The 27,102-nt window shown below is 35.2% G+C and overlaps 1 protein-coding gene across 1 annotated transcript in view; it reads left to right on the top strand.

The window, feature by feature from the left end:
* LOC136831534 (KICSTOR complex protein SZT2-like) overlaps nucleotides 1-27,102 on the top strand; it is a 123,555-nt gene that overhangs the window by 75,557 nt on the left and 20,896 nt on the right. Inside the window, 17 exon segments of the mRNA XM_067092105.1 lie at nucleotides 650-853; nucleotides 1,415-1,555; nucleotides 7,257-7,283; nucleotides 7,286-7,338; nucleotides 10,903-10,995; nucleotides 14,868-14,987; nucleotides 16,715-16,902; nucleotides 17,929-18,064; nucleotides 18,322-18,460; nucleotides 19,047-19,372; nucleotides 20,297-20,470; nucleotides 21,043-21,150; nucleotides 22,177-22,327; nucleotides 22,503-22,647; nucleotides 23,826-23,925; nucleotides 24,623-24,870; nucleotides 25,825-25,984. Of these exon segments, the coding sequence (XP_066948206.1) occupies nucleotides 650-853; nucleotides 1,415-1,555; nucleotides 7,257-7,283; nucleotides 7,286-7,338; nucleotides 10,903-10,995; nucleotides 14,868-14,987; nucleotides 16,715-16,902; nucleotides 17,929-18,064; nucleotides 18,322-18,460; nucleotides 19,047-19,372; nucleotides 20,297-20,470; nucleotides 21,043-21,150; nucleotides 22,177-22,327; nucleotides 22,503-22,647; nucleotides 23,826-23,925; nucleotides 24,623-24,870; nucleotides 25,825-25,984 (2,513 nt within the window).

Below are 27,102 nucleotides of genomic sequence, written 5' to 3'. Positions count from 1 at the left end.
TTTAGAAGTGTACAGTACATGGTCATAATAAATAAGTGTATTGTAGCTCTCAGTAGCCGTAATCAAAAGATTGGTACCTGACCCCTGTGATCTTGTTTCTTCTAGGATTTCAGGCATGATGTGCTGATTGGCTATGTAGAGTAATGGGTTTGTAATGGAGAAATTTATTTTGCTGTTACTCATATATTTTGGAATGACAGTGATTTCTTTGATTTTGGGAGGAAAACCAACAGAAAAGATAAAAAGAAATGGCAGGCTGTAAGAACTTGTGATGGCTAATAATGCACAGTGAAAGGCAGAGAGAAACCTAGTTTGAGAGAGATTTGTTGATGCTGGTTTGTTCATCTAAAGTTATTGTTCCACTATGACATCATTACTCTTACCTACCACCTATGTGATTCTTATTGTCAGATATACATTGTAGATGTGTGAAGTAATTGAATGATAGACTTTTAACTATTGCCACACCCGCAAACTTTCGTAAAATGGTATAGCTGTTGAGGGAGGAGTGAGTGCAATGTCTTAGGCAATGTCTTAGATGTTTCTTGTCTTATGATAAGATAAAATATTTTGGATTGTAGCAGTTAAAAAGAATATTTATATGAATGTCTATGATTTTTTTCATTTCTTATGTACTGTACATTGCCAGGCCCAATGAGTGTACTTCAGTTCAAAGTTTGGGAGTCTGGGCGAGTGGATTTAGATGAAGTTCGAAGGTATTTGGTGGATTCCATCAGTCACGCACTGTTTGATGTTAACACCGAGTATCGCCTGTTAACAGCACCATTGGTTCAAGCTCAGGAGAAGCAGTATCACACGGCACCTGTTTCAGAACCATCTACGCCAAAGAAAGGTATAAGTGATGTTGAATTTATTTTCAGTGTCGCATGATTCTTTTTTGATTCAAGTAAAGGTGTTTTGAATTTGAAACAAATATTTTGTGTATTGTTTTCAGCTGTGGAAGTTTGGGGAAACCTGATTTAGGTCAGCTTGAAGGCTTTATTTATATCGCAAATGTGCTGTTGTCCAATTTGTGCTGTCCTACCTTTTGGCTTGTGTGGGGCTAATTCTCTCCATTGGTAACTTGTTAATTAAAGTTCCTTTACAGCAGAATTTGGATCTTTTCCATACCTGATTATGCTCTCTTGGATTCAGCATAGCATGTGCTATGAAAAGAAGCTGTGATTTTAACAATAGAAGCTTCTGGTTGACAGACTGAAAGAAATACTCGATTCTGTCCTGCACTGTAGACATTTCTGGTCTTCGAAAGGTACAGAGAAAGAGTTTGTGTATGTCATTTCAGTATGGTAACAATTTATCCCAGCAACTCAGCATTACTGCGGAGTTGTAGATTGTCTTTTTAGTCAATAAGAAAATGTACATGTAAATCCTAATGAGAATTAATTGAAATTAGACACGACTCAAGCAGAGCCAGTCCGATCAGTTAGCTTGATGGAGAGGAATCCAAATAGAGCCGAAGATCGCATGAGGTCCATCTCTGTGTCTGGTGTTCCCCCTCATGTGTGTCTTCCTCACATGACCAGTAGACTTGGGCGTAAGTTGAAAGAAGAATTCAGATGTATTCTGTGTTTTGTCCCTGCAAGCTTCATATGTGTGCATCCTTTATTTTAAGAGCCACTTGAGATTTATCTGCTTTCTCAGGTGTATATTTGTTTGATTATTTTCGTACAGTTAAAGTTAAACTTCTTTGTATTACATCTGAAACTGTCTGGTAACTAGATTTTGTAAGCATTAAGGTTAATTGACATGTATATACTTCTTATGCATTATTCTTTTTCAGATTTAGTTGCAAATTATGTTTAATGCTAAGATGATGACTTTATTTACTTATTATTGAATTTTGCTATGTAGTCCAGTACAGTGTCGAAATCAAGTTTATGATGATGCATAATAGTCATCTTTACATTTCATGATAATACTAGAGATAATGATATTTGTTTATCTACTGTTTTATGTCACACAACTCCAGAGTGCTTACAAATACTTTCAGTGGCTCTTAAAAGTTTCAAAGTGCTTTCAGTGTGCCAGGAATGTAATATTAGGCATTCTTTGTTTATGCATGCACATGGCTTTAGTGTACATTTTTCATAGTTTTTGGCTAAGTTAGTTTTTGTCATTTAGTTATGTTATTCAAGTTTACTATTTATTTTGGTATTGTCATCTGCGAGAAACAATTGTTCATGCTCTCTTTTAAAGCTATTAAGAGAAAGCTTTTGTATTGACCAGACTTCTTAATGTTGATGGCATGGTTGTTATCAATTCCTCAGTTTTGATATATTTGTGGTTTGTGTATTATTTATTCCACGTTATGAAACATTTTGTATGGAACTCTGTTTTTATGGCAAAAATTCATGCGACCTCTGTGTAGTCCCATGAGTTTGGAGTCTTAACTCAGCAGTATGGGTAAAGTGCATACTAATAATAAAATTTGTTTCCTTACAAATCCTTTTCTCAAATATAGCCCACATGTGTGGTCTTCAAATGTCCCATCTACACCAGAAGAGTGGTAGTTGCCTGATGAAGATGTCACCTAGATCCACAGGTACACAGCAGTCAGATACATAACTTTTGTTTGTTTGTGACTGTTAAAAACTTCCCATAATTCTCCTGGATAGTTTTGTCTGCAGGACTGCCAAAAGCATTAATTAAATCAGTAAATCATATGATTATCAAGCCAGTTTTACCTTTCCTCCTTATTTTCTCTCTAACCTCTCTTCTGCATTCAAGTGACAATGGTGCCGTAACTGGTATTTTTTAACTTCCATTCTAGAGATCCTTTGGACTACTTGTTAATAGCAAGATCTTGTCTTTCACTCCTACAGGAAGTACCTCTGCTTTTTGTGCAGTTGGACTATCTACCACTTCAATTCTTTGTACTTTGGATTGGCAACACCATCCAGGTGTTTAAGCAAGTGTTCACTTTGCTGTTGGCATGGGCCTACTGGCGGGGTATGTGCATGCTTTATTACCTGGATGATTGACCAAATTCTGGTGCCCTCAGAGGCTCATTTTCTCCAGAACAGGGACCACCACCTCTCGGTTTGTTAAGTCCTTGGAAATGCAGTGAACTGGGAAATGTCTTGCCCAAGCAGCTGGCAAAGTCTTACTCGTCTGAAGAAAAGGTAATCCCACATGGGCAACTCCACCTTCATTTGTTTCAGTGGCAACTAAAGTGACATTGATTAGTCTCCCAAGTTGAACCTTTGGGTAAGGGAGGACTTGCCCTGGACACATTGAAGGAAGCATGTGGGCACACATCTGAGTGGCATGTATGCTTCAGGTGTGTGGAGAAAGAACAAAACTCATCTGCACATCAACAATTTTCGATGTAACTTGTTGCTTGCACAGGTAATGGGGGTAGTTGTCTGCAGATGCCAAACCATCTTTACCTCATTGTACTCTAGGAATGTCACCTGCGAAGCCCAGGATACCTTCTCCTTGGGACCTGTGGTGATTGCTCAGTGGATTGAATTGTCACACAAGCTCCTCAGTGGCAGATGCATCTCGTCGAAAGTACACGAAAGAGCGTAAGGCTGGCGTTCAATGGTTGAGTGACTAGTTCCTCTCTTCCATCTTTCATCTCTACCTCTCGCAAGGCAGCAACTTGGGCTGAATATACAGATACAGGTGAGCTACACAGTCAAGCATCCAGCCTTAGATCTTTGGTCTGTAAGAGACAAGTTTCTCTGCTCTCTCTTTTAACAAGGAAGCGGTGGCAATAGAGTTATAATCTGAACTCATCAATTTATATTCATCAGATTTTAGCTGCCTTCTGACTTGTGTCACCCTTTGCAACCTTGCAGGGGTCACACCTGATCCTCGGAGGTTTATGAATATGTGTTAGAACCCAGACATTTCTCACTCAGGGTTAGGCCCCAACACTCTGGCACCCTTATGATCGATTGAATAGGAAGTTATAGATTAAAGGAATCTGGTATTTTAGTGAGGCATATGATTGTTGTGTACCTGTGGCTCCAGACAGCACATGCATTGAGCTACTACCCCTCTTCTTTTGTCTGCTGTAGTGAAGAGAGCAGTGTCTGGGACATTTAAAGAATGCAAATGTTGGCTGTACTTGCATATGGGTGATTTGTTTATAAGAAAAGTGGTTTTGTTTAAAAAAAAAAATGTTATTCCTACTGCAGTTCAGTTCAGTTGTTTTGTTACTGGCATATGTGGTGTGTACTCCAAAGCCTATCTGTAACAGGTTTAGTTGGAAAACCTTTAATCACAGGGTAGAGCAGGAATGAAATTGACAAACCTTCAGTTCTGCCAAGCAAGTGTGCCCAGTGTTATCGGAATGATGTTACGCACTGCATAATGTTTATCCAGATAAGAGTTAAACACCTTTGGATTTATATGTAGCGAAGAGTTGAATATTCCCAATGTATATATTGTGTAATCTTGCCTTTTGTTTCATTATTACTTTATTTAATTATGAATGTGGTATTGAAGAGAATTTATATGTACTGCTGTGTCATTTTGGAATTTGTCTTGAGCTTGATGAAAGGTTCTGTAAAGGTGAAAATGATTAGTTGTGTAACTTGCCTCGGAGTTCTGGTGAGGTTCAGCAGTCTTGAAAGTTTTCGTAAAATACCTCATTCCTTGACAGTGCCTAGCAAAACAAGTGTTTATCCATCTGATCCTAGAGAAATAGTACAGCCTTGAAGATTTCTCACAATTTTGTAGGAACAAATCTTTTATTCCCCTCTTTATGTTATTAAAGTCATCAACCATGACAGTTTAAGTGAACCAAGATCAATGATTGATGTTTTGTGAGCTCTATGTTGTTGTAGAGTTTTGTCTTTGTGAGCTATTATGCGTTTGATTGAAGCAAACTATCCACCAAGGTTCCAGCCAATCATGCACTTTACTTTAAGATTATCATGCCTGATTGTGCATGTGCAATTCACATTGTTTACAAATGCAATATAATAAGACTAAAAACATGTCAATTTATGAAAATATATGTGTTCGTGCAGAACCACACATTGCACACAGTACCATTCCTTTATTCTGATGTCGAGCAGAACAATTTTGGACAAAGATACATAAATAGAATTTTTCAGCCCACCTACAAGGTATTGAAATTACATTTTAAAAAGAAATTAAAACCCTACCTGCCTACCCTGATTGCACGCTCAGTGTAACTGGAAAGACATTTATTTTGCTAGCCCAAAAACTTTTATGTGCAAACATCAAACATTTTTAAGTAGCATGATGTGAACAGTGCTATTTGTGAATAGACTACATAAAAGTCATTTTTTTAAGTGTGCATTTGGATGTATGTGGTATTCTAGTGAACTTAAATTCTCACATGCCAATTGTATATAATGGTTTTTGTTTTTAAATTAAGTTACATGAAATGACTGCAGTATTAGTTTTGATAGATTACATTGATGAATTTACCACAAGTGTAATATGTACAGTATGTATATACAGTACATGTATTATATGTGTATATTTAGCAATCCTAAATCCCTGGGTAAAGCAAGAGGGTATATGTATATACAGTATTTGTTTATGTTATCCTGCCTTATTTCACTTCATTTGGTAAACAGATCACCAAATAATTTTACATCAAACCTTTTGTCTTTACTTTTTAGAGGAATTTATCTTTTGGTCCCAAGATAGAAATATATGTTAGAAACTGGTTTGGCATGTATTGTTCTTGCATGTGGAAATTCAATATATTTAAATTAAGTTTGGAATTTCATAGTATTCAATGCTTACTCATTTGGCACTTGCTCGTTTGTAGTATTTCCCATATCGAGGATTAAAGCAAAGCCTGTAGTTTAAATGATCGATTCCCAATATGTTTTTGAATTCAACATTCCTTAATAATCAGTTTTTAGTTCATTCCAGCCAATGATAAGTGTATTTTTCTGAGGTTTCATTGAGGAACAGTACTCAGTAGTAATAAAATTTATGTTACTGTTCTAAATTCACTCTTTAAAAGCATCACTGTTTCCTTTTTTTACTATTTGATGGGACAAGTCCTCCATAATGGTGAGCAGTTTTCGGATAAGTATGTTGAGCTGTCACTCCTAGAGCTAATTTACTGAGCATTATTAAAATATATTTCTAGTCATTGTTTGTTTTGTATTTGTCTTGTAATTTGGTATTTTAATTACTGTATTCAGGAATATTTCAATGTTATATCTTATTTGAATTATTTACATTGTTCATTTTACGTAGTGCTCCTTTTGTTTCATAAACTGAGCTCTGTGACATAATAATCTACCTAGGATTAGCTTTATACTCTTCTTGCTGTTTTGAAATAAATTTATTTATGACTAGCATCAGAATAAATAACACCCGCATTACTGTATTTGGAAAGCTGTGAAATCCTTTGAGGATTTGGTTCGAAATGAGCATTCTTGAGCAAAACAGTGGTTTGCATGAAAAAATATTGTGTTTTAGAGTAAAGATCTTTCAGTTATAATTAAGTGTTACAAATTTTAAGGTGTTCCCAATTTTATCTGTTACAATATTAATTTAATTGCTGTATCCACAGTTGAAGTAACCCACCGATTACACTTAGCAAACATAGCTGGGAGGTCAAGGTTTTGTATCTTTTTGGAAAATTCAGTAACATTGCTCCAAACAAGGAGGCATTGGCTTTAAGGAAAATTGGCTCAATACATTACTGTTATTCCATAAGTAAACTATATTGACTTGGATTGTCTTTTGTATGTGGACTGCATAGTTAAATTTTTCCAGTAGTAATAGAGGTATAGTTTTAGTGCTTGCTCATTTCCAAGATCATATCAAGATTTCATCACTGATTCACATCGTTGTGGAATGTAAATTTTAGAAAGAGGTTGGATTTTCATTTTAGCTATCTGCCGTAAGCTTGCTTAATACTGCAAATTAATTGCTTTTGAAGAAAAGGGAGAATTTTCTCATTATTATTACTAGTCCTAATGCTTTTTAGTTCTTAAGTTGTTAAAAGTATTGGAATAAGAATTTGAAGGACAGATAGCTGGTAGCCATGCCTTGCAAGTTTTTTGCAGTTTAGTAAGTAAGTAATTTTGAAGGATGATTACCATTTCATGGTAACTAACAGCTATATCCAATTTGAAATAACAGTGCTAAGCTATTTTTTATAAAGTTTAAATTTTTGTGTAAATGACATAAAATTTGATTAGTCTCTTCAACTCCGAGAGGTTTTATAATTTTTTTTATAATTATTTCGTGACAAAATGCAATAAGTTCTTTTGTGTGTTCTCCAGTTAAAAGGTCCGTGCATGGAACCGATTCCCGGGTGATTCGTTGAAAGACCAGCGAGCCCCTTCACCCTTGACACTAGTGCAGGTGAGTATGTTTTCGTGTGGCCTTTTGTTTGCTGAGTTCATTCCGTGTAATTTTCCTTAGATAATGTGCATCCCATTATATGTGGTTATAGTCTTATGTAAATAATGTTCCAAAGTATTGACTGCCTATGTATGTTGTTTACTGTGAAATTAGGCTAGTTCTGTTATTAGCCAAGGCTTTAAAGGGCACCAACTTTCCTCATAAGCATTTTCTCAGAAGTTTTGAGTTAGACGTTACAGTGCTGTTATGTGTTAATTGCTTTAATGAATTTTATTACAAGCCCTTCCATCTATTTTTGTTCTGTCTTGAAAGATTGAGAGATAGCCCATTGTGGCCGTGGCATTAACGTAGCTTACTTTGAAAGAAATTTGTTTTGCCAGTAGAATTTTATTTTATAGTATTTCGTTGCCAAGATAAATTAATATTTGCATTCAAGATGAATGTCATTGAGTTTGCTGTGTGACAGCCTTTGTTTTGAAGTTTGAGGTGTTGATGTGAAGAGCAGTAAATTATTGGGAGCTTGCAGCAGATAGTTAACTGTTTGACATCATTAACAACAAAGTGATCTTTGTGGCTGGTATGCTGTTTTAGAAGACTGTTTTCTGACCACAGAGCTTGCTTAAGAGCTTAGATTTAACGATCGTTGGTGCTGATGAATTACTGTAGCTCAAATTTTGCAGCATCATGGAACCAGTGTCAAGATATTTGTTGAGGGTATGTCAGAAAGTGCCCACATAGATTTTTATTGTCCACTGTTATATTCGTATGGTTAGATCTTGACTTCTTATTACCAGTTGTTACAAAATTATGTTAAGATCTGAAGGTTTGGTTTGAGGACACCTTTCATATCATCGCCCTTATGATAATAAATATTTGTTGTACAACAAACCCATTATTGGCAGTTAACTCGTTCGTGCACAAGAAGTCATCATGGGAACTTCAGTCACTCTTAAAAAAGAAACAGTGAGCTGGTAGCACTGCATATGATTGGATGAATAGATGGGTCTAAAGCAGCTGCATCGTTGTTAATATATCCATAATAGTGTTCTCTGCTTTTTTGGAATCCCTAGAAGTGCTACCATTTTGAATTTTTTTAAAGATTAACTTGATTCATGCATTCATCACTTTTGTAATTGTTTATTTCACCATGATCACATTACAGTGCTTATAGTTCACCCCCATTTGCATTCTTTGAACACCCCAAATACTTCAGATTTCTCTGTAACAGGCAAAAGAAGAAATGCTATAAAAGCTATAGCTCTTAGAAATAGGCTTCAACAACTCAATTTCCATTCCAATGGATTTTTCCTAGACTTGCAAGGACACCACTTGCCAAAGGGCAGCCTTGCCCTCTTGAGGTTGAAGAGCATTTTGCTAAAGTAATAGAATTCTGGAAAGGGGGAGGAATAGAATGTGAGACTGGATCTACCCCAAGGTAAGAGCCAGTCAATTTCATCTTCTACAGGCAGTTCTTTGAGAGCTACTGGGCTTTGGGCAGTGAAGGTGGTTGATGTTAGACAAGCAGGCAGTCAAGGCAGTTAGGTAGGCTATGTTCAACTCTCTGGTTAACTTGGAATATAAAAAATACTACCTCTTTGAGTTAACTTAGATAACAAGTGTTTATCTCATGGACACAGCTCCCTGGACAATGTGTGTTTTAAGTCACAGTGGTCCTTCCTAAGCTGAGATTTGTAAATTATATGCAGTGTGTTCATTAAAAATTAATTATTTTTCATACATATTATTATTTATCATGGAAGTTCCCACCTAACCCTTCTAATTTCTCACTAGAGGATCACATTAAACAAATGATGACGCTTGTAGCTGCTCAAAACCTAAAGATCAGCTCACTGCCATTTTCTTTTTAAGAGATGTTGAAGCATGTGAGATGACTTTGTGTGATGAAAGGGCAAATTATAAGAAATGGCTTGTGAGAAAATTTTTCCCCAAGAATTGTATGTTTACCAAGGGCCATTGATGACAGATGTCACGGACTGGAAAAGAAAGTCATTAATTAATGATACCCCTTCCTTTAGAGCTTTAGTAAAAAATGGTATTGACTAGCGTACTTCCACTAAAGGTACCAGCTCATGATTTTTTCAATGTGACTGACTTGAATGCTCGATATAGTGCAAACTCTGTGGTGACAGAAAATTACTTTTGTTTTGTAATTTTGATGTTATTTTGTGGAGCATCTTGGATTGCCATGCATTACTGAGATAAATTTCATCATATCACTAACTAAGAAGAGTATATGATAATTGTACAATTAATTGCATGTGTTGAGTTTACAAAAAAGCATTATTAACAGTTTGATAAGTAAAATAAAATAAATTAATTCATTGTATGCAACTTGCATTGTTGAATGTATAAACATTTGTCCCTTTACATTACACAGTATTCATGAGTTCAAGAAATGATGTTGTTATAGTAAGTAAGAACTGTGTTTCTTCATAATCCATTCGTTATTCAGATAAAGCAATTGATAAACCGTGGACATGGAATGATTTGGCCTCAATTTTTTGGAGCAGTAATGATGGTGTTTGTTAAATTTACCCCCTATATTTTGTATTCAACTTTGCTATAACATATGCGGAGTACAGTAGTGAGTCATGGTTAACAAGCTTTTCATGGTGTGGTGATCTTTGGTATTAACAGTCAGTAGTAGGCAGTTTTAAATTGTACCCCTTCTTTCCTCTGTAAGTCTGTCTTTTTTGTAAATAATGCTTCTAGTGGTGATCTAGTTTAACCAGAAACAGAACTTGTTGTAATAAAGTGCTCCCATAGTAGACAGATCTTTCGAGATCTTAATTAGACCCATGTCATGTAGTAAGATACGTTTTAATGTTGGAAAGTTGCTTGGGTTTTGTACAAAGTGCCATTTACAACTTGCGAGGACTCACTTTGGATTTGCTGATGCATTAGTTGGTGACAAATGTCTTTACATTTTTAGTGCTTGGAGTATACATGTAAAATTTATATTCAAGTGTGATGAATACAGTACAGTAGTAAGATTAGTTTTGTTTTGTGATTTTCTCCTTTATTCTGTAGGTGCAAGCCATTGATATACTGGTGAACCATAGTGAAGTATTTTGCAAAGGGTTTTACTGAGTTTGTTGTCTGACACAATACTATTGGGCTTCAAAATACATTATTATTTGGCTATGGGTTATACTTTTATCTCGACATCCACACCACCTAACACTTGCTGTTAATTTATTATTTGAGGGCAAACTTATTCAAAGTACAGCAACCTTAGAATATGGGAGAAAATGGTGTATTTTCACCAAAGGCATTTTCAGATTTTATCTTCAACCACACCCTTTTTTAAAAATTGTTTGTGCACTAAAAGTAATGAAATTAATGTTTTAAATGTTGTGAGCCTTATAAAGAAACTAGTAAACATTTTACTTCCGTCACGTTTTGCAGAGTATCAGTCTGTAGAAGGAACGACTTAATCTTTTCAAGCTGTTCATTCTATTCATGGTAAAATCTGACATAGCCTGAATTAACTGTAAGCTTTAGAATTTAAAGTTTAAGGTAACCTGGTTTGCTTATCTGTAGGCAAGACTGCGACTCATGTCTAACTCTGTGCCCGACCTGAAGTTACGAGGTCGAAGGGCATCATTACAGTCTCCCTGGGACAACTCATCTGGGGTAAAATCCTTTAGTTTGTTATCCTTCTACATTAAGTTTTCCATGTGGTAAGAAGTGGAATGTTTGTGGAACATCATGAACTTAGGTTTCATACAATATCGGTGCAAAAAGGTAAATCACGGTACGCTGTAAAGTTCATAACGGGAATGTTTTGATTTATTCGTGCTGAGGCCAAGTCTTTGAAATGTATAATGGTTAGTAATGAGTGTCATAATATTTTTGGTTTAGCCGTGGAATTTATATTTTATTCTGGATTTAGAAAGAACTATTATTAAATTTTATAGCTAAAAACAATCTTGAGTTTCTGATCGATGTCAAGTATTTACCAATAGAGGATATTCATTTTTAATGAAGTATTTTTATAACTATAAATGAAAGTCAAGATGAGATATAGAATCATTAAAAGGGAATCTCATATTTCAGATTTGAAAAAACTTTTAATTTTCACTGACATTAATTGACCTTTGGGAAGTTGAGTTTGCAAACATTCCATTGAGACCCATGTTAGTATTTTACCATTGATAATTTTCATCTCCTTCTCTTCTTTATTTCTGTACAGTACATTTGTAGTTGTTTTGATCTTCCTAAAGCTGTCACTAATAAGATCGTCTTCCAAATTCCAGATATCTTTTGATTGTCTTCTGCTCATCATAATGAATCATGATACAGCATGTTTTATAGTTACTCTTGAATATGTTCTGTAGGAGTTTTATGTAGAGTGAATATTTTAAGATATGTTGCATTATGTTATAAATGAAGGCAGAGAATATGCTTCATACTTTTCTTGTATGTATGAACTTATGTTGTGTATGTTCAAGCGAGTTTTATTGTTTGTGGGTACGCTTACTATCTTTCGTTTATTAAGTAAATTTTGTTGGTTACCAGCACTTGTAGACATACACGGGAATGCTGAGGCAAATAAGCTTGCTAAGGATGCAGGAGGAGAAGTACTCCCAGGGAGTATCTTCATCTTAAATTGAGATCTTTTACTAAGTATCAAACAATCAGTACATGATAGTAGGCAACAGCAGTGGACCTTGGTGGGTTCAGATAAAGTGAAATAGTTCAGAAGTGATTTGTTTCCTTGGAGGTATAGCAATATGCCCAGATTGGACGTGAGTGACTTGCTCATGGTGTTTTAATGGCTGGTACAAATCACCCTTTTTGTGATGATTGCTTAGTCCCCTTGATACAAGGCATTTGTTGACTAAGTACCTCAGTTTTGGGGATCCAAGAGACCAATTTCTCTCTGAGGCTTGCTGTGGGAATGGCAAGGACATCCTTCCCAAGGTCCTTGGAGAGAATGTAAATTAAAACATCAGTAGGGTTTTTAAGTTTGCTTTAGAAGGTGGCTCTATGCCACAAAGTGTTAGTATATTTTAAGTCAGAATGTAATTGTTCTTTTAATAAAAAATCATAGCTTTGTTTTTCAGTTTTTCTATCTCATTTATTCTAGAAGTGAGCCTTCTTCAGCAAAATAAAGTTTGAAAATATTATAGGTCTGAAAATATATATTTTATTTAGTGTTTTATATGAGTTTTATTATTTTTATAATATTGTTTTATTTGCTGTTTGAGCTAAGTGACCCAGGCAGTCACGATGCCAGATAACCCCAACTACTTGCTTCATTGGGCAACTTTCCATGTTGGTGCCCTTGGGTTAGTAGAAGTCTTCATTTCCAAGTAGGATCACAGCTGGGATAATAAATAATAACAATAATAACAATATTAATAATAATATGAAGGGAGTAGACCGTCTTTTAAACAGGTTCTGTTGAAAAGAATGGCAGAATCAGTGAAATTGATTTCATACAGTCTTTTCAGTTCTACTTAATCCCCTTTTCCTCATTACCAATATTGCTAAAAGTTGGCTGATGTTCATAGTATAAATAAGTAGGAAGGCAGGAATTCTAGATTCTGTCAAGTTTTTATTCATACAGTGTACTCTCCAAAGTTAAGTTTACCTTAGTTTTACCAGACCACTGAGCTGATTAACAGCTCTCCTAGGGCTGGCCCGAAGGATTAGACTTATTTTACGTGGCTAAGAACCAGTTGGTTACTTAGCAACGGGACCAGTTATAGGAGAAATTTTCTATCAGAAATACATTCCTCTAACTCTTCATCAGCCGGCCGGGGGAATTGAACTCCGCCCATCGACTGACAGTCTGAAGCTCAACCGACAGCAACAGCTTATTGTAGTACTGTACAGTACAAAACATTATAGTTTCTGCTGGGGGGAAATGAAAAATCTCAATATCACCAGAAATTAACATTCCTCTGGCCCGAAGGATAACTCTTCATCAAGAACCAGTTGGTTACCAACGGGGAATTGAACTCCGGCCCATTATAGTGAGAAATGAATTTCTATCACCAGAAATACATTCCTCTAACTCTTCATCAGCCGGCCGGGGGAATTGAACTCCGGCCCATCGACTGACAGTCTGAAGCTCAACCGACTCAGCCAACGAAGGGCTGGTGTACTCTCCAGTACTGTACAGTACACTTGGGTGGAAGTTAAACATGGTGGGATGCTTCCTTGGAGTTTCCGCTGGGGGGGGAATATGGTAGCTAAAATCTCAATGTCTTTCTCAAATGGTAGAGAATCTTTGTAGAGGTTTCCCAAAGGCTTTGATATTTCAACCATCTTGATGCCTATCTCCTCTTTCACCTGCTCTTTATTTACTGACTGGTGGGCTCCTACTATCTGGAACCAACCGAGACCACCTAAAGATACTATTGCAGTAGGCCGCACTTTAGTAGGAAAGTAAAAAAATTGATAAGATTTGTTATAATGCTTCCTAATTTGTTGTGAGAAACTTGAAAATAAATCTGATTTCCAGGAGTGGTAGGTGATGTTTTCACTTTACGACACCACATCACTTCATGTATTCATAATTTCATTGAGCAGTAATATTTTAATTTCACAATATTGTGTAAACTTGATGAGAAAGGAGAGGCTGGAGAACTAAAAGGCATCTGAACTTAAGAAAGCACATTACCTAAGTAATGTGACACTGTTTGATAACTGTTAGTGGTGTATATTATCACCTGGCAACATTGAAAGTAACCATGGTTTGTAAATGGTTCACTGTAAATAACTGTATTACATATATGCCTAATTTCAGGTCCTCTATTTATTCAAGGTTTTGTTAATCATGCAACTTTTAGATTCCTGTTCAAAGCAGTATCAGTTACACTTTTCAGCTAGAGGCATCTTCTTGTTAAGGGCCGACTTTAGAGAGAAAACAAGACGTCTTGTTGAGTTCATAGTTGTTGTATGTCTTCAGGTATTCCAGAATACCCGAAAGATAAATTTTGAACTAGAGATAGATCATTTTACCTTCATAATATGTTAAAATGCACAGAGAACGTTGTTTATGGTATGTGCTGGTCTTGCAAACAATACGCAGAAGGTAGGCTAGATCCCTTTTTGTTGGAATCACCTCTTGAGGTGGATGTGTTCCCGCTTGTGTGTATGTGTTTGAAAGTGAAAATAATTTTTAAAAATATGTTAATACTAAGTGCCAGGTGCCTTGCATTTTGCATGTTTTTTTAAGTAATAACAGTTCTGTGATAATAGACCTGGTTTGCAGCTGTGGCATTTTGAAGATGAAAATTTACCGAAAAAAAATTGTTAACTAATGCATACAGTTTTTGAGAATGAACATAAAGCTTCATGGAATTAGATGTAATGTGGTATTTTGCAGTATTTTTTAAGGGGCAGTAAATTGTGGGAATGTTGAAACTTGGGAGGTAACGGCAACATTAGGAAATTAAAAAAAAATATGTCGCTTGCTTTTTAAAGAGGTTTTGTGTAGGCTTCAATCAGGTCAGGTAAAGCATTTATAAATTCCTTGTCATTTCTCTGTCCAGAACGATAGCTCAGCACCAACCAGCTCTTCTGGCCATTCTCCACTGAAAATAAGACATTCCGTTGATTTTGGAATGGAACACAGTCAGCTGATGGTAGAAGATGGACTTCATGCAGCTGAGGTAAGGTTCAGTATTGCAAGTGGTGGTTTTCGTAAAGTCTATTTTAATTGATTTTATAAGTGGAATTATCCAATCTGTTTTATGAAGGAAATTCTTCATTTTGTCTTAATATTGAAATTAATTTAAGGATTTGTTTCAGTGAAGTGTACAATACAAAATATATTTTGAAACTGTGCTCATATTAGATTGGTTTTGCAACTACTCTATCCATGTTTACAAAAATGACAGTAATATGAGTATTAAGAGGGAAAGCCCAGCCCTAGGGACATAGCATACTGTCCCAAAGCTCAGACGAAGGTACCTTTGTTTTGCTTTTATTGTGACCTCTTGATAATGATGCCCTATATAGCAGAATTTTCTAAATAGTGACCTGATTCAGTGAGTCTAGTATAGAGTATTAGTGTATGTTCACTATGCTTTCTTGGTACTGTATGTTTACACTGTTAAAGACAATATATTGTGGTGTTTTTTGAAATCGTAGGTTCTGAAGATCGTAGTGATCAAAAACTTAAAAGTAAGGTTATATATAAGAATTAGCATTGGGTTGAAAATTGTTTATCAGACTTGGAGTGGTGTCTTTCATGTATAAGGAATACATCATGTAGAAGTCAACATTATATTATATCAAGAAAGTCAAAGACAAGTTTCTTATCTGTTAAATGGTATGAAAGACCGATTGAAGATAAAGCTGTTAAAATAAAGGTCTTGATACCGCTGTTTATAAGTGGTACAGACACCACCAACCTGTTGGCATCAATGTGTGAGATAACAGGCATCAATGTGTGAGATATATGTCTCCAAAGTTCTGTCCCACCTGACAGTACATCTGTGCTTCAAAGATCAAAAGGCTTGCTCAGATTTGTTAATTTCATCAGAAAAAAAATAAAAGTCAGGTATTGCAATAGTGTACGTTATTGGGGCATTGCATCCTTCAAAACACCAATAACCAGCTTCACCCCTGTCAGTCACCCACCAGAGTACAGCCTCCTTGGGCTACACTGGATGGCAGCAAGTCTACAGGTGGAGTTAATTGTTGTGTTTCCACACAAGATCAGTATACAGTTAGTAGTGTTCAAAAATTTAAACAGCATAATTTAATGAAATTCATGATATAAATCATTTCTAAGTTTGCTTTAACGTAGGAGCTTATAAGTGTGTTTTATTTCATAATAGTCATTCTTAATTTTTTAGTTTACGAAAAATCAGTCAAACTAAATATGAATTTCAACATTACTATGTATTATTTTCATATGTAATTGACTGGAAGAGAGAAGTGTTTGGAATGAATTATTAATGTCTCCTCTTTTCCTAAGATTAAAATGGCCACATATACAAAGAAATTTGAGTAGAGGGGAAAAAGTAATTTTAATCATGGTACTTTAATCAAGTTATTTATAAAATTTAATATTATAACTTTTTAAAACTTATACAGTACTTAAAGGCTTTGTATATGTGAAAACCAAGAAAAAATTAAATGATAAGTAATTGTACATTGTTGTAATAAATGCTGAAGACTTGTTTTGGTATACAGTAGTTGTTAAAGTAAACAGGTTACTCACATTTTTCTTCCAGTCTTTGCCAGAGACACAGTATCCCTTGATTTATAGTCAAATTAAGTTGTGCTTGGAAAGACAATTTTTTTTTACCAACAAAAGAAAACATTTTGTAATAATTCAATACATTTGAAGCTCTTGATTTAATCTTTATATACATGACATTTTCCCCAGAAATCGCCGTGGGATATTGTAGACAGATCATCGGCCACATTGCATCCATTATTCAGTGAGTTATTGCTTGATTGGCTGGAGTATGCTTCGGAGCTTGGTGAGAAAGGCGAACATGCGGTCCGGAAAGAACTTGGGGAGAAAGGAGGTGAACATGCCGTTAGGAAATACACCCAGCATATTTCAACCAGGTGGGTGAAGGGGGAGGAAAGTTGATAAAGTGATAACTTTGAAATTTAGGTTGTGACAGAACTTGGGTGAAGAAAGTTTGGAAGTGTGTATAACCTGACTAGTAAGCTACGTATTGAAGAGCAAACTAGTAAATTTTATGATTGCTTTGGGTGTTGAGAGCTTGTGTAGATTAGAATGTAAATTCATTTATAACAGTAAAATTTACAGTATTTACTATACAATATTTGTTTTGGTGTCCTAATGGTTAATCAGTCTGGTACACGTTATGTTAAGCTACACTAGCCGGAAAATTTATCTTTGATATTTTATAACTGTGGTCTTATTTTTTTGTTTATTGTTATAAATAATTAATATTTATGTATTTATTGTTATAAATAATTAATATTTATGTATTGTTATTTATCGTGAGATTAAAACGTTACAGTTGATTGTTTTTTTATTCCATGTTAGTGCTTATGCACATGGCATACAAATAAAAATTTGAAAGTATTTTTTTTTAGTAGTTGAAAGTAAGTATCTATCATGCGATAAGACTATTATTGCATTAAGTGTAATTTTCATTCATAGTGAAATTCTTACAGTTTAGATAAAGAGGGAGAGAAAAAGAGAAGCCCATTTCAGTAGAACCAATTGTTTTAAAAGACCACTTTCATTCTCAGTCATAAAATTATTCTCTTTTGTTGAAACATGCTCAATTTGCTTGTTCTTTTTGTGAATCTTATTATTACCTCAGTTCCAGTGTTTAGTATTAGATACCCACTTACAATATTATGAGACTGGACTGAACATATTTAATATTGCTATACAGTAGATATAAACTGCACACTATTCATTGTATAAGTTTTCCAAAACAGACAGTATTTCATAGTTTTATTGCTTTGGTACAAAACAACAGCAACATTTACAGTGATAGAAACAATTAGATTAAGGAGATGGGAAATAAGGGGAGGTGATGCAATTGCCATCACATCTCATAGCTGGCTTTCTTGAGAGAGCAAACTTGATCTGAGGTCAACTATTTACAGACATGCAATACCAGTATTCATCACTGAGCTTCAGAAGTGGGTTTCGTCAAAGTGGACAGAGGTTACCACTGAAATATTTGAGGAGATGGATGTTGAGGGCAAGTCACCAGTCTACAAACTTGTGGAGTCCGGCAAGGTGAGGCAGGCTTCTTAATATTACGCATAAATTGCCTCATTTCTGACCTTGTAGAATAATTTGTTGCAAAAATCATAACCTCATTGATTGAGGTATTATATGTTTACCCTCCTCCCCATTAAATATGTCTTTCTTGCTAGAATTCTTTTATGGCATTTGAGGCTTTAACAACACTAAAGTAATAGTGATGTCCTGATCTTTTGATAATGAAATAACCATGTTTTTTATTTATATTCTACTTTACCTTCTTTCTTTAGCCACCAAATGTGCTGAAGTCCAGGTCTAGTGGAGGATATGACGTTAAAAAAATAATAATTGTAAGCCGGAACAACAAACAATGGTGGTCATCAATACATGAGGACAACTTTCAGGATTACTATATGTCCACCATTAAACGTCAGTATTTTTAGCCACTGTAGTTCGTAGTTCAGTTATTTATTATTAGATCATTGTTTTTACAGATTTGTCATCTTTTGTACAGGTAAAGTATGTAACGTAAATATACAATATTAATGGTTACGATAAAGAGTATACCCACCTGTGTAAGCTCAAAAACTAGTCGTACAGAAGGCAAAACTTCCAAGCCATTACCATAAGACTGGTTAGCGTAACAATTTTGTTTCACATATAGTTGCCATTAGAGGTTCTGGTGTAAACATTGACCATCCAGTAAACACTTTTAGTCTGTTGTTTACCAGATTTTATCATCATTACTACTACTTGTGATTTGACTCTGCTTTTTAAGAAATGTGCATAGTACTTGATTATCAGTACTGTTTTATTGGAACATTTTATAATTAGACATATTTGTTGAGTATGTATGGATAAGTGAATTGATGTAAGAATCAAAATTTTTTTTGTCAAAGTTTTAATTTAAGCCATTAAATTTTTGCGTCATTAGCACGGTGTGATTCTTTATTGTGTTTCATGTGTCATTATATTTATAAATGTTTTCATCAGCTTTTACCTTCAACATTTGCAGCAAGTAAAGCCACACAAAGGTATCCTCCTCTCATCGTGTGGCCCAAAGGCCAGTGCATAAGCGAAGAAGACTCAGTTTACCCGAGACCCGACTCAGGACAGCCACCAAGTGGTCTTAGCACACCTGTTACAGCTCCTCCAACAGGCATTCCTTCTTCCATGACTAGCAGTAGTGTTGGAACCTCTGCAATGCCTATATCCACTCCTGTAACAGTGCCCTCCACCCCAACAAGTCTCTCGTCTGCAGTTCTCTGGCCGTATGAGTCAGCAGAAGCCCTTTTCATTCCACGACAGAAGCTGTTATATGCAACAATTGTCGGACAGGAAGTAAGTGGAACCTCTTGTCTGCATTGTTACGCATTAGTTTTACACCATTTTTTTTATATAACTTCATGATGTTTTGTCCTACAAGATTGCAGTTCATGGAAAACTGCCTTCAAGGTAACATTCATATTGACCTTTGAGATTATGTATGGCTTAAGGAGTTGTCTTGTAGAAAACTCGTCTATTACTTTTGTCTAAGATTTTGAATTTCGTGTGAAGTTGCCCGCTAAATAACGCTTCCAATATTTTTTCCCTTTAAGATTGTGTATTTCCTTTGAAGTTATTATTATTCTTTGACCTTCATGTATGACATTTGAAGTCATTTTTAAATAACAACTAATAGTTTAATTCTTGAAACCTCCTGTGATTTTTTAGTTCCTATGAAAGAAATCCAGAAGATAACAATCAAGTCTAGAGTTATGCTAGATTTATGTGGTGAAGCTGATCATGACCAAGTCATCTGTCGTGGAAGAGGACATTGGGAAAAACACCTAGTCCCCTGGTCCATGACCCATCACAAAATGTGACTAGAAGACAAGAAATCTGCTCCCATTGTTTTTCTTCTCATTGAAGAGTTAAGGTCTGAGAAGTAAAAACAGAATTATGACTAAAATATGAAAATCTTAGAATTATGCATTTGTTGTCAGCAAGCTGGACAAATAGGAAATGAAGTCCTTACCTGCCTGGATCCCAAGATCCATGAGGGTTTATGCATGGCCTGGTTGTCTGGCCAGCAAACAATCTTCTTTAATTCAGGAATGGGATTTTATGAGGTTCATGAAGACCACATTGTTGTATAATGCAAATGATGGTTGTGTTTCAAGACAATTTTTTGAATGGTGGAATTAACTGCAAAAATTTGTTTACTAAGAACACATGCTGGAAATTCTCTTTTGTATATACATAAAACTTCATTGTTTTCCTCAGATTGTGATATATACGTACAACTGGACAAAGGAGCATTGTGATGCACTCCATATTTTCATGAATTGTCTGGCTCAGTGGACTAAGGCTCGTTCACGACTTCTTTCAACTGTAGTAGTGCAGAAAATGGGGCTTTTCCATAACCAGCCATTTGGAAGGAAAACTAATTCTAAGGAAGTATGTTTACAGTGTGTTTTTTATTCTGAAAATATGAGTTATGAACAAGACGGTATGTTATAGCTTAGTTTGTATATGTTTCTTTGTCTTTAACATACTAAAGAGTGGTTTGCATTTAAATTGCATTGATGATATATCACCATCACTGATGTTTCTGTATCACTAAGGGAGGAAATACTGTGTGATTTCAGTTTATAAGTTTAACCCTTATGGAGACATATTGTAGAATACTGAGTACAAAGTACTGCTGTAACAAGTTGATGAAAAGTAATTGTACATAAATTTTTATTGTCATCAAATTCACAGTTGTAAAATTACATGTCATACCTTTGGATTTAACCTTAGGGATAGGCTTTTGTAAATTTATGTTTTTTAAAAGTTTATTCAAAGCAAGTAAGGGATAAAGTATTTTTAGTACATGATTATTTCTCTCAAGAGTCACCATCTGAAGATTTTAACTTTGCAATTTAAAATACAAGCGTACAGTTTGAGTAACAGTGAAGAGGAAGGCTGTATAGAAGTAAATTGAGTGCATTCTAGAATTTACATGTTAAAGAGTATTTTCTTTCCAGGATAATCCAAATTTTTATTCATCTGCCACTGTTGAAGCTCTGATAAAGGCACAAGCACCTATCTCACAGCTGGGTGTGGTAAATGAACGAGGTGGCCGGAGGTCTCAGGTTAGTGAATGTCACCTTTCTCTTGAATCATTGCAAGATAAGGTTGATCTCTTGATTAACATGATATTGTAAGAGATTTGTTTGTTTCTGGAAAAGTGTAATCCACTTTCACTGACCCTGTAAGGGGTTACTGTACTATTCAGTTTTCTGCATAACACACTGTAGGTGACATTAAAGTTTCCTTTTAGCAGTCCTTCCACCACAAGAGCATAGCTTTTGGCCATTTACTTTTCATATGTTCCCATTGATATCTTTCTGTTTAGCTCTTTGCAGTATCAGTTAGTGAAGCTACATGTGACAAAATAATTGTGTATGTGTGTAGTGTTTTTGAGAGTTTCCATTAAGGGGGGGCAGCTAGTCATGGAGTGTATCACTCGTACATAATGGGGCCTTATTGTATAATGATCCAATATTATAAAGTTTACAAGTATGAGTTATTTTACCCGAATAGTTTGCCATCTTCAAATATTCTGGAATGCAGTTTCAAGTTAATTTTTAGTTGATAGTAAAGCTTGGAAAAATGCCATTAAGTAGAAATGGTAGTCAGCAGTAATATGTTACGTCTATTAGTAATGTAATATTTAAGGAATGTCAGGAAAATAAGTGCGTGCTTCATAATGAAAATATAGTAAACCCCGTATTCGTGTTCTCACAATTCGCGGACTCACGTATTCGTGGATTTCTCTGTGAAACGTATTTACCCATCATTCGCGGAAACTTCGCCCATTCTCGGTATTTTTCACCGAGAAATATTCACTAATTACTGTATTTTCATATTTTTATGACTAAATGCACTTTTTGTGATAAAACTATTAAAATACTCAGGTATAAGCATTTTTAGAGGGTTTTTCTTGTGTTTAAACTATCAAATTAGGCAGTTCTAAGTGTTTTTAGAGGTTGTTTTAAGTATTCGGGAATTTTAGCTATTCGGAGGGGAGGGGTGTGCAGTACGCATCCCCCGCGAATACGGGGGTTTACTGTATTGATTAGTGGTACACATAAAAGTTATGTACTCTTGTTTTACAGACTAACATGCAAGTTCCTGGCATTGGAGATGTGTACAGAGACAGCAGACCAATACGCTGCCTGAGAAATTCAGCCTGCGCAAATCTCAAAGTTCTTGAGTTACGACACGGCAGTCAGATGCTTGAGATCAAGAGACTCAGAGTGCAGAAAGGTAATGACCTTTTTTTTTTGTGTATTTTCACTATTAGTAATATAAATGTACTACAGTGTGAATGATACTGAAAGTATTTCCCCAGTGATGGAATGCTGCAGTAGGAAAATGAAATGGTTAATTTGTAATTACTTTTAACTGAGTATCCACTATGTCATTTTTCTGGTTATTTCAGAAAACCAGAGGAAAGTCTTGGTACAGATGATTTCTCAGTCACCAGGTCATGCCAGTCCAGCATTTGATGAAAAAATTCTGGATCTTTACAAGCAGACTGCACGATTTGTTCACTTTTGCTACACTCCAATGTTGTTCCTTCCACGGTTTGTACCATCAGCTATGATCGGGAAAGGTTCTGATCCTGGATCTCATACTTGTTTGCTTGAGTGATCATTTCAAAATTTATGATACTGCTATTTTCCAAGCAGGCACTAATGTCAAGTCTCTTTGAAGATGGATCACATTTACTTGGTCATATTTCATATTATCTCACAGGAAGATACTTTTATCCCATTTGTAGTTGTCAGATAACAATAAGAAAAAAAAATTTTTATAGTGAGTGACCAAATTGACTTGTTTGATGAGATTTTTAGTTTTATCTCATCTTAAGTCTTATAAAACAATCCCTTTAATCATAATTATGCCAGTATTCATGTCCTGGTGTTCCCTGATTTACAAGTCTTTTGTCTGTCAAACAGAAGGAAGCTAGTCTTTCTGTGCATGTCCATCTGGCTCTGTAGGTATATATTACTCACCTACCTCCCTTTTCGCTTAATTCAAATAAGGCTGCAATTTATTTAGTGGTAACGCTTTTACATGTATAAATCACTGAAATAACAAACTGAAATGAAGCTTATTGTGAATGAGCAGAATTTTCATAGTGATCAGAAAGATAATAACTCACCAAGCCATCAGTTTAAGAGTATTTTTACTGAGTACACTACACTAAGATGAAAAAGGTCTGAAATAAGTGATTATTGATAAGAAATGAAAAACTAATTAGTCATCAGCTCTAGGATAGCGGTCCTCTTCAAAGTAAAGCTGTGAGGAACAATGAACAGAGCCATTAACAGCATTACAAGGTCACAAATGTGGGATAAGTATTTAAGACATACCTGAGGCTCAAGAACTTGCATGTGTAGAGGTAACTTCTGTCTGACAGACAAAAAAAAAAAAGATTAGTGGGCCAGGGAGCATTGGGAATACAAATGCCTTTATTGACATATGTATGATTAATGTAGTTATGATGGTAAAGAAATTGTATTGAGGACATTGTAGCTATACATTCATTAAAGGGAGGTTTGACAACAGTTGATGCTGAGAATTTATGCACTACTTTTAATTATTTGGGATGAATCTTGCCTACTTTTAAAGTTAGCTTATATCTCTGTACCAATAGGCAAGGAGATATAAGCTAACTTTAACAGTAGGTAAGTATCCAAATAATAAATTTTATTACTAGAATTTATATACTGTATATTATAAAATCTGTTCTCCTTAGATGGAGGTGGCAGGTAGCTGCTGTACGAGACCACAGTTTGCCGAATGAAGAAATGGGTCCAGAAAAGGCAACAGCACTGGGTTTCAAAACCCCAGAAAATGTAAGAATTTTCAAATTTTATGAAGTTGATTCTTTACGCAAGTCATCTTCATCACTGTTATCAACACCATTCATGATTATAGGTTTTAGCCATTTTATTATTTCTATCTGCATTTGACTGTCATGTCCTTTCTCTTGAAATTCCCCTGTGATCCAAGACCTTATCAGTGCCCTTTCTTCATGATCATATGAGCCTTCCTACTGGTTGAAGCATAGTCATTTGTGGATTGTAACTTTTTCTTAGTTAATTAGCTCCACTTCCCTTCTTATTATATGCCCAAACCATTGAAATCTTTTAAATCTGTATTCTCTATCCTTTGAATACCATATATTGTGATTATATTCTCATTTTCTAGTCTGACTTTTCCAGAATTCCTTTAAACGACATACATTATAGTTAATTTTCTTTGATTAAATGTGAACTGCGTACTTCAGATTATTTTTTAGTCTCATTAGACTAAAACAGACTTTCAGCATTGGTAGAGCACTATTTTTTCCAAAACAATTTTTGCATGCAACTTCATTTGTGTAGTTAATACCATTACAGTTTCTAGTACTATGTTAAAATAATGATAACATTACACTTGAAAGGTTTATATAGTAAATGTATTAGGTATAACTTGTATTTCAGTTTTATATATATCTTCATACCATAATATGAATGTTTACAAATGTAACTTTCTCCATCAACCATCAAGCAACGATCACGACACGACTCTGGCAGCTCCCTGAAAGGAGCCGTCAGCACTGGACCAGCTGAACTACGCCGAACACTATCCTTGATGACCGCAGTGTCAAGCCCGGCGCAACGCAAGCGTCACATAACAGGCGGAGATGATAAGTGGCATGGGTCGCTGTGCATGAATTTCTTGAAAGAGTATATCCAGTATCTGCAGAGTCTTGGCTTTTTGTCCCTTTCTGTAACTAAAGGACCCCTTCAAAAAGGGTAAGCTTGCACATTTGGGTGATTTTGACCTTATTTTCTGCTAAAAGTATTTTTGTACGATAGCATTTAAAATTTAGTAGATATAAACTTTTAGTTGTATTTTTTCCTCTAAAAGTATTTTTGTACGATAGCATTTAAAATTTAGTAGATATCAACTTTTAGTTTTATTTTTTCCAGTGATTAGAGTTTTTTGAATAAAATTTTCAGAAATTGCTGTACAGTTAAGCACTGAGTTTCAGTATAGTAGACAGTTGTGATGTAAACCTCAGATTCTCTTCACGATTGTGTTACTTTTGGACAAATTTAGGGCATGAAGTCGTTATTTTGTTTGCTTTGGCAAGTCCATTTTTATAACCTTACAAAAAGAGAAAGTTGATGGCACCACACACTGAATTGCCCAGGTACGGTGTATCGGGCAGGAGATTTTCATTATGACAAGGGCTTGCACCTTGGATATTGTTGCTATGCTAGTACAATACAAAATGTTTTCCTTTGTATCGACAGCTTTTTGTAAGCTGAACCAGTAGGCAAGGTAAATATGTAGTTCACAAAGTAAAAGCAATCTTTCAAAACAGATAAATAAATTAATTTACTTATTTTAATTTTGCTAAAGACATGTACAGTTCTTGAGAAAGATATAAAATTCAATGTAATGGCAAATTTATGCTACCAGAAATAAATAACAGCAGATGGGAGGAGAAGTGATGCAGTGTGAAGAGAGATAGAACAGTTTTTTTTTTTACCTTGAGGGACGTTGACCTGTGAAGCTTATGTTGAGAGGGCAGTGAGAAAAGAAAAAATAGTATTCGATAGCTCCTAGATAAAATGGGAAGAGATTGATAGATTCCTGGTAAGAAAAGTACCCCTTTAGTGAATTTATAAAAAAATCTGTATATGGTAAAGAAAAACTGGTATTACCACTGTACTGTAGCTATATTTGCATTATTCTAACAGCGCAACTTTAAGCAGGGAGAGAGAAACACGGAGTTTCTGGACAAAAGAAGTGAGATTCAACGAGCATCTGTCAACCGAGTCTACATATCTGATGAAGAATGTTTTAGGTGGAATTATACTCCTTGAGATCTTTTTCACTGAGCCTTATTTTGCTGTTAAGGTGAGATTCTTTATACTGTACAGTGTATTCTCATATGTGCATCTGAAAGCCATGACAATAGGCATAGATGGGAACTTGTTATTGGTATTTTTATGATTTTATAGCAGCATACATGCTGATCTGTTGTATGATAGCTTATATTAAAGTTTTTGTTAAATTGTGTCAGCATCTACAGTAGAGTCTGTACTTAACATATTGCTTTCACTCTTTCTGAATAATAAATGCTCTGATTGTTTTTTGTATAATGATGGAGATTTCTAAATATGGTAATTCTGCCCAACAAAATAAACTTAGCTTACCATACAGCAGCTAAAATACTACATGGCGTGTAGCTGACCGTACTGTTTGAATATTTATTTAAAACTTCCTTTGCTCTCTAAGCACTAATTCTCTCCTTCTACTGTAGTATTTTAGTTTTTATAATTTTTCATGAGGTATTTCATTTATATTTTCTCAGCTGAGTTGCTTTACTATTATGTATTGTTCAAGGGATTTGAGAGAAAAAGTGTTGTCTGTAATTTCCCTACATCTCGTGAGAATGTTGTCTGTGAGTTCCCCGTATCTCGTTAGACTTTAAGCATTGAATGTGCTTGTAAACAATTCAGTATACAGTCTTTTTGGCTTTGCTGTTGTTATTTTGTCTACTGATTGGACTGAATCCAGGGGTTCACAACAGGTATCTTATTCCCTTTAACACCCTACCACGCTTATAGAATGTTTTTGGTTAAGGGTCCTTGCTAACACAAAACCGATTTAATCAGCCGTCTGTTATTGATTGTGCTGTGTAACTTAATTAACCGTCCGTCATTGATTCTGCTGTGCCTAAGTTTAAGAAAAACTAGTGTGTCTTCAAAGTGCCATTTATCATTCTGTTATTTTTTTTACTTGTTATGGTGTATGGTTGGAAATATTTGTTGTTTTTTATGTGTTATTTATTTATTTCCTGTCGTTCACCTTTTATTTTATTCCTAAAAGGGCATTCTTTCCTGCAGAGTCAGGCTTTGCAAATTTGCTGCATTTTATTAATGTTCCTTGTGATTATTTGCAAATTTTGGGTTATAACAATGTTGTTACCAGGTTCTGAAAGTGCAAGTAATAATCCAGTGGAGGAAATGCTT

Source organism: Macrobrachium rosenbergii, chromosome 48 (genome assembly GCF_040412425.1).
Source record: "Macrobrachium rosenbergii isolate ZJJX-2024 chromosome 48, ASM4041242v1, whole genome shotgun sequence".
NCBI lineage: Eukaryota > Metazoa > Arthropoda > Malacostraca > Decapoda > Palaemonidae > Macrobrachium > Macrobrachium rosenbergii.
This window is presented reverse-complemented; position numbering and strand designations above follow the sequence as displayed.